Source organism: Malaclemys terrapin, chromosome 4 (assembly GCF_027887155.1).
Source record: "Malaclemys terrapin pileata isolate rMalTer1 chromosome 4, rMalTer1.hap1, whole genome shotgun sequence".
In the NCBI taxonomy this organism is placed as follows: Eukaryota; Metazoa; Chordata; order Testudines; family Emydidae; genus Malaclemys; species Malaclemys terrapin.
In genome coordinates, this window is record NC_071508.1 from 63,074,725 (window position 1) to 63,086,063 (window position 11,339).

The window sequence follows — 11,339 nt, forward strand, 5'->3', positions numbered from 1 at the left end:
TGGCATAAGGCACCACCCTTACTTCCCTATGTGGGCAACCCATCCTGTGGGTAGCTGCGGGGGGGTGGGGCCACTGTATCCTTGGTTCTGCCATCATGCAGAAAGCATACCTGCATCAGGTTTAGATTTTTTTTGTTACAAAACTGCACTCAAAAACAAAACAATGTAAAACTTCAGAGCCTACAAGTCTACTCAGTCCTACTTCTTGTATCGCTAACACAAACAAGTTTGTTTATATTTACAGGAGATAATGCTGTCCTCTTCTTCTTTACAATGTCGCCAGAAAGTGAGAACAGGCAATTGCATGGCACTTTTGTAGCTGGCATTGCAAGGTATTTATGTGCCAGATATGCTAAACATTTGTATGTCCCTTCATTCTTTGGCCACCATTCCAGAGGACATGCTTCCATGCTGATGACGTCGTTTAAAAAAGTTTGCATTGATTAAATTTGTGATTGAACTCCTTGAGGGAGAATATGTCCCCTGCTCTGTTTTACCTGCATTCTGCCAATATTTCATGTTATAGCAGTCTCAGATGATGACCCACCACATGTTGTTTATTTTAAGAACACTTTAAGAACACTGCAGATTTGATAACATGCAAAGAAAGTACCAATGTGAGATTTCTAAAGATAGCTACAGCACTCAACAGAAGGTTTAAGAATTTGAAGTGCCGTCCAAAATCTGAGAGGGATGAGCTGTGGAGCATGCTTTCAGAAGTCTTAAAAGAGCAACACTACAATGTGGAAACTTCAGAACCCGAACCACCAAAAAAGAAAATCAACCTTCTGCTGGTGGCATCTGACTCAGATGATGAAAATGAACAGACTGCTTTGGATTGTTCTCAAGCAGAACCCATCATCAGCCTGGATGCATGTCTCCTGGAATCGTGGTTGAAGCGTGAAGGGACATATGACTTTTGAGCGCATCTGTCTCGTAAATATCTTGTGACGCCAGCTACAACAGTGCCATGAGAAACAAGAAGCGGGCAGCATTATCTCCGGCAAATGTAAATAAACTTGTTTGTCTGAGCGATTGGCTGAACAAGAAGTAGTACTGAGTGGACTTGCAGGCTCTAAAATTTTACATTTTTTTTAATCCAGTCTTTTTTGTACATAATTCTACATTTGTAAGTTCAACTTCCGTGATAAAGAGATTGCATCACAGTACTTGTATTAGATGTATTGAAAAATACTATTTCTTTTGTTTTTTACAGTTCAAATATTTGTAATCAAAAATAAATATAAAATGAGCACTGTACACTTTGTATTCTGTGTTGTAATTGAAATCAATATATTTGAAAATCCAAATTTGAAACACCCAATGTTTATATAAATGGTATTCTATTATTCTTTAACAGTGCGATTAATTGCAATTAATTTTTTTAATCACGCAATTAATCGCAATTCATTTTTTTAATCACTTGGACAGCCCTAGTTTATACATTTATCACGATATTGTCTCAGTGCTTCAGGAGAGTAACTGGTGATACACTACTCTTAAGTAACTTAGCCCAGTTAGTGGTTCCTACATTGTTTCCTGTTGTTTTATTCCCAAAGAGTTTATAATCTAACTAGATAAAAAACAAAGTATTGAGGAAATGGTTGTAACATAAAGGCATTGATTGCCTTTGGATTGAGGGGTTATGTTTGGCATCTCTCTTTCAATAACCGTAGTTTAATTTTTAAATAAAGTTTGTGTTTATATTATATTGTAAGCAAAATAAACTTCCCCTCTACTTGCTTATTTTAAACCCCTTCCCTTTATTCTCTCCTACTTGTTTCTATAAGATGCTCTACACTGTGGAGCCCATTCCTCACAATGTACCCCATGCCAATAGTACCTTTTTCTTTCTTATCACCACTTCTCTAGTGTAGCTAAAATATGGCCTAATATATATTCATAACCAACACTGAAAACTTAAACTTGGACCAGGTGGCCTACATGCAACAGCTCTTGCAGATAATCTAAAAGGAAAGCCTCCTCTACCTGGCTGATTTAGTAACAGTTGTGCTGATCCTATTTTGTTAGAGATGGTTCTTACTGCATTCCTTCCTCTGTCTCAGGCCTGGTCTACACTAGGCGTTTATGTCGAAGTTAGCGCCATTACATCGAATTAACCCTGCACCCGTCCACACCACGAAGCTATTTAGTTTGACATAGAGGTCTCTTAAATTCGACTTCTGTACTCCTCCCCGACGAGGGGAGTAGCGCTAAATTCGACATGGCCATGTCGAATTAGACTAGGTGTGGATGGAAATCGACGCTAATAGCTCCGGGAGCTATCCCACAGTGCACCACTCTGTTGACGCTCTGGACAGCAGTCCGAGCTCGGATGCTCTGACCAGCCACACAGGAAAAGCCCCGGGAAAATTTGAATTCCTTTTCCTGTCTAGCCAGTTTGAATCTCATTTCCTGTTTGGACATCGTGGCGAGCTCAGCAGCACTGGCAACGATGCAGAGCTCTCCAGCAGTGATGGCCGTGCAATCTCAGAATAGAAAGAAGGCCCCAGCATGGACTGATCGGGAAGTCTTGGATCTGATCGCTGTGTGGGGCGATGAGTCCGTGCTTTCCGAGCTGCGATCCAAAAGACGGAATGCAAAGATCTACGAGAAGATCTCTAAAGACATGTCAGAGAGAGGATACAGCCGGGATGCAACGCAGTGCCGCGTGAAAATCAAGGAGCTGAGACAAGGCTACCAGAAGACCAAAGAGGCAAACGGACGCTCCAGATCCCATCCCCAGACATCCCGTTTCTACGAGGCACTGCATTCCATCCTAGGTGCAGCCGCCACCACTACCCCACCATTGACCGTGGACTCTGAGGATGGGATATTGTCCACGGCCGGTTCCTCGGACATGTTAGCGGACGGGGAAGATGAGGAAGGAGATGAGGAGGACGAGGCAGTCGACAGCGCTTACAATGCTGATTTCCCCGACAGCCAGGATCTCTTCATCACCCTTACAGAGATCCCCTACCAACCGTCCCCAGCCGTTAACCCGGACACAGAATCTGGGGAAGGATCAGCCAGTAAGTGTTTTAAACATCTAAACATTTATTTTTAACAGAACAGGAATATTAAGAATAACAAAAAGGGGTTTCTCATGATTAGTTTGCCCTAGGCGCTTAACGTTTCAGTCCTGGGCAGTGCAACTATTGAAAAAAAATCTAACAATATCCGGTTTAGCATGATTGTTCTGCCCAAGCCGCTCTACTGTTTAGTCCCTGCCAGTGCAGCTACAGTAAAATGCGGTCTATATGTCCGGGGATAGAGCAGAAATCCTCCTGGGACATCTCGAGGAAGCTCTCCTGGAGGTAATTGGAAAGCCTTTGCATCAGGTTCCTGGGGAGAGCGGCCTTATTGGGTCCTCCATAGTATGAAACGTTTCTGCGCCACGAGACAATCAAGTACTCAGGGATCATTGCCCTGCAGAGCAGGGCGGCATACGGCCTTGGTCTTTGAAGGCTTTCCCGAAGCATTCTTTCTTTCTCACTATCTGAGATCCTCATCGGGGTGATGTCGCTCATGGTGACCTGCTTTGAATTAGGTAGGGGAATGTTAGTGTTGGGACTGCTTGCCCGTTCCTTTACTGAACTGTAACCGCTGGTTTTCAGCCACGCGGTGGAGGCGGGAGAGAGGCAGCATACAGGGATCTTTCCCGGGGACAGCCGCGAGGGGGTGGGACAGGGGCAGAGTTCCTGCTTGCCGGATTGCTGGCAGCAGGGACTGGCATTGCTTTCAATGTGAAAGGAGGCCAGTGCTACTATTAAAGTTTTAAGCTGCCACAAGTCTACGGCTTACCATGTCTGCCTGCTACACAAATTCCGGTGTCCTGCCCCGCTTCTCAGATCCGCAGTGCAAGACCCCAGGTACTGAATGCGAAGGCCGAGAATTCGACCTTGTCCTGAGTGCGCATGTGATAGGTGCTGTGCATGGTCTTGTTCACAGAGAAAGACTATGTTCTTTGTTCACAACTACATTTATCTTTCTGAGGAATTCACTCCCTTTTTCCCATTCCCACAGCCACATCTGCGACTGTCTCACAACCTAGCCTGGCATCACACTCCCAGAGGCTAGCGCAGATTAGGCGTAGGAAGAAGAGGACACGGGAGGACATGTTCTCGGAACTTATGGGCTGCTCCCGAGCCCAGGCAGCACAGCAGACCCAGTGGCGGGAGAACTTGTCCCAAATGCACCAAGCACACATGGAACGGGAGGAGAGGTGGTGGCAGGAAGACCAGCATGCGACTCAAACGCTGCTTGGACTAATGAGGGAGCAAACGGACACGCTCTGGCGCCTTGAGGATGTTCTGCAGGAACGGAGGCAGGAGGACAGAGCCCCGCTGCAGTCTATCTGTAACCGCCCTCCCCCGCCACCAAGTCCCATACCCCCCTCACCCAAAGTGCAAAGAAGGAGGGGCGGCAGAGTCCGTGCAAACTCACACTCCACCCCTGCAGACAGCTCTAGTAGTAGAAGGCTCTCATTCCCCAAAATTTGACAAGTTCTTTCCTTCCCGCCTCACACAAGCCCCCGTCCAAGTTTCACCTCCCAGTTTCATGTGTAGTTGCTAATAAAAAATACGTTTCTGTTAATTACTGTTTCCATCATGTTCTTTTGGAGGAGGGGCGGAAGGGGGGGGAAGGGGGTTGGTAATTGGACAGGACAGTCACCTTTAGCAGGGTACATAGGCGGGGGCAGGTCCAGCAGCAGGGCACATACACAGTGCAGTCACTAGTTACCCTGGTCAGTCTGGGAGGTGGTTTTCATGTTCTGTGGTGGGGGGTGGGTTGCTCTGTGACTTTGTGGCGGGGGAGGGCAGTTACAAATCTTATGCCGCGGTCCTTATCCTGGATCACAGAGCCACGCAGCAGGGGATCTGTAACCGTCCTCCCCCTGCCACAAAGTCACATAGCCCCCCCATACACACAGTCCCGATCAGGAGGGGTGACAGGCTCCGTTGAAACAACCAGTCCACCACTGCGGAGCCTGTCAATCCTGGAGTTTAGAAGCGTCATTTGCGTCACTACACTACACCCGCTCCCCACCACAGTCTGCGTCCCAGGTTTAAAACATTCCCGCGAAAACAGTAATAAAGAAAACGGTGTTCATTAACAAAGTAGAAGTGATTTTATTTCTAAACGTGTGTTGGAAGGGGGCGAAGGGGGTATGTAACTGGAGAGGATAGTCAACATTAACTGGGTAAAGAAACGGGGGCAGGTTCAGCTTCTCTGTACACAAACTTAAAAGTCACAGGTTACCCTGCTCACTCAGGAACCTAGCTTTCAAAGCCTCCCGGATGCACAGCGCGTCCCGCTGGGCTCTTCTAATCACCCGGCTGTCTGGCTGGGCGTAATCAGAAGCCAGGCTATTTGCCTCAACCTCCCACCGCGTCATAAAGGTCTCCCCCTTGCTCTCACAGAGATTGTGGAGCACACAGCAAGCTGCTATAACAACGGGGATATTGGTTTCGCTGAGATCACAGCGAGTCAGTAAGCTTCTCCATCTCCCCTTGAGACGGCCAAAAGCACACTCCACCACCATTCTGCACTTGCTCAGCCGGTAGTTGAAGAGTTCTTTTTCACTGTCCAGGGCGCCAGTATAGGGCTTCATGAGCCAGGGCATTAGCGGGTAGGCTGGGTCCCCGAGGATGACTATAGGCATCTCCACATCCCCAAGAGTTATTTTGTGGTCCGGGAAGTAAGTACCTTCCTGCAGCCCTCTAAACAGACCAGAGTTCCTGAAAACACGAGCGTCATGAACCTTGCCCGGCCATCTGACGTAGATGTTCGTAAAACGTCCCCTGTGGTCCACCAGTGCTTGCAGCACCATGGAAAAGTAGCCCTTTCTGTTAATGTACTGGCTGGCCTGGTGGTCCGGTGCCAGGATAGGGATGTGAGTTCCATCTATGGCCCCACCGCAGTTTGGGAATCCCATCGCTGCGAAGCCATCTATGATCACCTCCACATTTCCCAGGGTCACTTTGACAGCAATACATCAACGATTGCCTTGGCTACTTGCATCACAACAACCCCCACGGTAGATTTGCCCACGCCAAAGTGGTTCGCGACTGACCGGTAGCTGTCTGGCGTTGCAAGCTTCCAGAGGGCTATGGCCACTCGCTTCTGGACAGTCAGGGCTGCTCGCATTCGGGTGTCATTGCGCTTCAGGGCAGGGGACAGCAACTCACAAAGTTCAAGGAAAGTTCCCTTACACATGCGAAAGTTTCGCAGCCACTGGGATTCATCCCAGACCTGCAGCACTATGCGGTCCCACCAGTCCGTGCTTGTTTCCCGGGCCCAGAATCGCTGTTCCACAACATCCACATGACCCATTGCCACCGTGATGTCCTCGGCGCTGGGTCCCGTGCTTTCTGACAGGTCTGTGCTACTCTCAGACTTCAGGCCCTCACTGCGGTGCCGTAGCCTCCTCGCCTGACTTATCTGCATCTGCCTCTGGAAAAGGTGGATGATAAGCTGCGAGGTGTTGAGAACGGCCACAACTGCAGCGATGGTCGCAACGGGCTCCATGCTCGCAGTGCTGTGGCGTCCGTGCTGTCACTGACTAGAAAAGTGCGCGAACTGATTTCGCACCGGCGCTTTCAGGGAGGGAGGGCGGGAGTGATGGACGGATGACGACAGTTACCCAAAAGCACCCTCGACACATTTTTTTACCCAGAAGGCATTGGCGGCTCCACCCAGAATTCCAATGGGCAGCGGGGACTGCAGGAACTGTGGGATAGCTGCCCACAGTGCACCGCTTCCAATGTCGACGCTTTCCCCGTTAGTGTGGACTCACAAAGTCGAATTACTGTCCTTAGTGTGGACACACACGTTCGAATTTGCAATATCGATTCCAGAAATTCGATTTAAGTAAAATCGAACTACTCTCGTAGTGTAGACATACCCTCAGATATGGGGAGTCTTTTGTTTGGACTGTGAGGGGAAAAAAATCCTGGAGCCCCTTTAAGGATTCCCCCTCCCCCACTGTGTGGGGACCTCTGCTTCCTTGTGTGTTTAGGGAAGGGTTAATGGTAATCAGGAGGGAGTCCAAGTTTATTGGTCAAACTGAATGGTGCAGTGGTAGCCCAGGCTCCTGTGCAGCCTTGGGAACTATTTATAAGCCCTTTCCCCTAACATACCAGTCTGCACCTGGGAGCAATGGCTCCCATCATCCCCACACTCTTGGGATTACAATAGAACTAGGTTTCTGGGTCCTGCTCTGAGCATCATAGGAATCACCTTTTGGGCCCCCAGAAGGTATGCTGGAAAGGAATTTTTCCTTCATTGCTAGGTTGATCTGGGTGATGTGAATTTTTTTCATCTTCCCCTCAGGAACCCACAGACCTGGGATACGTCCTGACTTCTCTGGAGTCAATGATAAAACTCCCATTGATTTCAACAGAGCCATGATTTTATTCCCAGGTGGTAGGTGAGATGGTAAAATGTTCATCTTTTTGTACCTTAGCAGGCGTCCAGCGCAGATGCTTATTTAAAGGAATCCTGGTTCCCTGATAAACAGGAGCTGGAAGGGCATTGTGTAAAGAATCTGGTGCAGATTAAAGGTTTGGAGGAGAGAAGGCTTGAGGCAGTCCTTCTCCAAGTGGTACAGATTCTCGAAAGAAAGTTGATCTGCATTGGATGAGTTATTGCCAGATAATTTCCCAGATGTGATAAATTAATAAAATTGGAGCATCGTTAAATCATGTTCCTGGTGTCTTGTCTTGTCTTCTTGTGATGCCTGAGACAAATATACATATGCAAGATATTGAATTTTAAAAAATAACTATGAAATGGGGATGAAACTGTGGCTCCAGTAAAGTCAATGGCAAAACCCCCACTGACTTAAATAGGGCCAGGATTTTACCATATGTGTATAATTTGGGTCGTAACTTTCTTGTTAATTGAATTTGGACATAGTGTTATCACAACAGTATTATGATGTCAGTGCAAGCCTCTTGCAGAAAAGATATCAGACCAAAATAGAATGAAACAATGAGAGTACAATCAGTGGAGAGTACATTACAGTATCAACTCAAAATGATAAAGATATAAATCTACTAGGATGGCATGGTCTGTCAATACGAAGTTATATTAATGCAGTTATTTGCAGTAGACAATTAGGTGGCAAAACAAAATAATATCAGTGCAAATCTATATAAACATGTATATGATGCCTGGAAGAAGATAGGGTAGCAATGTGAACTTCCGTTATAGCTAAGTCTCAATACTTTCATTTTTTAAATGTTTTATGTGGATAAATATTTAGAGGTATATAAACTAGCTTGTACTAGTTGCAGTTAGTCCAACAAGAAGTTTAACTACTATTAAAATAGTAATAAGATAAAGTTTAGCTTAAAATACAATTAATTAATATTAAAATAAATCACTATATCTCTTGAGCAAGGTTTTAAGTGCTCCAAAAATATAAGGCAAAAAATATATGCTTGTCAAATATACAGTATAAATAAATAATTTAGGTGAAAATGGATGACTAGATATAACAAAGAGACGACCAAATAATGAAGGGCTAAAGAGTGGTTGTTACATTTGATGTACTTCATTGTATATTGTAAGTAATTGCTATCCATAAAAATTCTATGGCTTCTGTATAAGAAAAAGGAGACAATTTGACAGGCAACACTGGTACTAAGCGACAGCAAGTACAAATCCTTGGCAACTGTCATTATCCTGCTGTTGAATTCACATCCAAAACTGTGTGATAACTTCGACCTGCATACTTGTTATTGAACCAGGGTCTGTCAAAGTAGCCACATTTTTCACTTATGAATAGGATTGTTAGCCTCATGTAGATTTATGTCTTAGAAAACTCAAAACTGTGTAGAATGCTTTCTTTTATTTAAAAAAGACTATTGTTTTGTGCTTAAAAAATAAAAAATATGTTGACGTGTATCCTGGTTAAATTTTCATGGGTAGTTTGAGAATGTCTTTGAAAAATTTATGGTAAAATAAAACTTCTATGTTGTATCTAAATTAATTTAAAGTGTATGAATTAGAGCTTAGAATAATTTGCTTTTATAATAACTACAAACATCTCTCTCAAAACTTCCTCAATATAATCACACAAAGAAGCAATTCTAGAACTGCTAGTAAATATGCAATAAAGATTTTAGGCCTTAGTACACATAGGGTTTGGGATTCTTTTGTTTCTTTCATTTAAGCATCTTGAGTCTGTCCTATTGTTTTAATCCTTGGCCACCTTTTTTCTCAATATTAAACCCAACAGTAGGAGCCCTACACAAGCATGTTTCCTTGTGCCACAAACATGGGATTACAACCTTTTGGCTTGATTTAACATTGATCTGAACAGGAATTTTGCCTTAATAAGAAGTGAAGAATTGTACGTTTTACCATGGCACTTAATGTCATTTCAAGGATCACATGACAAAGTCTCTAAAAAAATAGTGTAGTTTTTCCAAGAGTTAACATTATGTGGTCAGACATGCTTCAGCGCAGGGTCTGGTGGGGAGCTGTGATCCCCCCTGCAGGGTGGACAAGGCCAGGAGGTATGTGAATAGGGAGGTGGCCAAATTCCTTGGGACCATAGGAAGGACAGTAATTTCACATCCTGGCATAATATATGGGGCAGCAGAGTTGTTTTGGGAAGATGGGGTTCACCTGTCCGTCTTAGGTGCCATCATTTTTTTAACTGATATAAAAGATGGCATAAGAAGATGTCTGGGAATCCGACTGGGTGTGGGGAGGAGGCAGCCAAGCTAATTGCTAGCGCCTCCTTGTGGCGGATGTCCAGTGCAGGTACTCCATAGGGAAGGTATACAGTGATCAGATAAATGTCTTGGAAAAGGACTTAAAAAGAGGTGTTCGTTAAAGGAGCGAATGGGGGGCGGTTGGGGACTTCTATGATTGGTACGGCAGGGAGCCAGCCCCCCATTCTTATAGCCCACCTTAACCCTCCTACGAGGCGGGGGTGGAAGGTAAGGTCCCGGCAACAGATTTACTGAAGGGACCGGGAGGCAAAAAAAGGGGAAGCTAGTGGCAGCCCCTCTCCCCAGTTACGGAAAAAGAGGGGGAACTGGTAAAAGCCCCCCAGGTAACTATGGAATAAACATGGGGGTTACCTGCACTGTACACTTATCTGCTGGGTAGTCCCAGACATCTAATAATAAAGTTGTGGCCTGATTAAACCCATGTCAGATGTCTCCTATCCTTCTTTCGGCATAACCAGACAATGAACCCAACTATAGGAGCCCTACACAAACATGTTTCCTTGTGCAACAAACATGGGATTACAACCTTTTGGCTCGATTTAACATTGATCTGAACAGGATTTTTGCCTTAATAAAGAGTGAAGAATCATACATTTTTACCATGGCACTTAATGTCATTTCACAAATCACATGTCAAAGTCTCTAAAAACATAGTGTAGTTTTTCACTACAGGCTGAGCTCTTCACCCTATGATATATTAGGTCTCCACTGAACTGTGCGCTAGGGTTGTGTCCAAACTAGCATTTTCTTAACATGTCCCAACATTGCACTACCTCAAGTATAAGTCTGCTGTTGGTAGCAAATGTGGTACTAGAGTAGACTAACTGTTAGCATGTTAACCATCTATAGATTGCACCCCGGTTAAAATATGGGTGCTGTTGACCCACCTGTGTATACTAGTGCTCTTACCCTGCTGAAACTGAACAATGATGGAAATTTTTACGAAGATGCTAGTGTGTACAAAGGCTACCTAAGTTATTTTCACACCTATTTTCCTTTAATAGCGGTCTTATTCACCAACAGCTCATTTATAATGTGGCATATGTGGTTGAAAAATATTTCTAAGAATTCATTAGTGGTACATATTAAGTAACAATTCTTTACTAAAATAAATGACTCCCTTGATAGCTTATTTTTCAGAGGTAAAGCCAAGGCAGTTAATATTCTAACAAAATAATTCACTCTTCAGTAAGGACTAGTACCAAGGATTTTTTTTCAGTAATAAGTAATGGTATCTAGTAGATTTTTATTGTAAAAAGGAAAACAAGATATTCTTCACTTTTCAAATGGCCCATAAGACAGCCTTGCAGGAAAATGAACATTTACAAGATATTAATGTCTTTTTTGTCTCACTAATCAGACTTCAAAACACACCTCAATATGTTTGTAGCCATAGTGCTACATAGATTTTTTTCTTGATTCAACTCAGACTCTTAACATTCATTTAATCACAGTATTTTGATATATAATATTTGAATTGCTGTTAAATATACTTCAAGACATGCAAAAAATATCTTATAATTTGTGGGTGTGACATCACCGGGCTCTTGTAGTTTATCAGAACAATGTGACACTCATAAGTTATGAGAA

General features: G+C 44.3%; 2 protein-coding genes across 2 annotated transcripts in view; both read left to right on the plus strand.

Moving 5' to 3' along the window:
* Window positions 1–11,339, plus strand: part of DCDC1 (doublecortin domain containing 1) — a 413,925-nt gene that overhangs the window by 25,958 nt on the left and 376,628 nt on the right. The gene's annotated exons all lie outside the window — the stretch shown is intronic.
* LOC128837287 (myb/SANT-like DNA-binding domain-containing protein 1) lies at window positions 2,314–4,596 on the plus strand. Its single transcript, XM_054028327.1, has 2 exons — window positions 2,314–3,032; window positions 4,027–4,596. The coding sequence occupies exons 1-2, from the start codon at window positions 2,456–2,458 to the stop codon at window positions 4,500–4,502; spliced, it is 1,053 nt and encodes a 350-aa protein (XP_053884302.1). The 5' UTR covers window positions 2,314–2,455; the 3' UTR covers window positions 4,503–4,596.

What these genes read in the sequence shown, in the direction of transcription:
- LOC128837287 (XM_054028327.1), top strand. Translation starts at nt 2,456, where the DNA reads ATGCAGAGCTCTCCAGCAGTGATGGCCGTGCAATCTCAGAATAGAAAG. An exon ending in ATCTGGGGAAGGATCAGCCA is followed by an intron (nt 3,033 to 4,026) that starts GTAAGTGTTTTA and finishes CCATTCCCACAG; the next exon opens with CCACATCTGCGACTGTCTCA.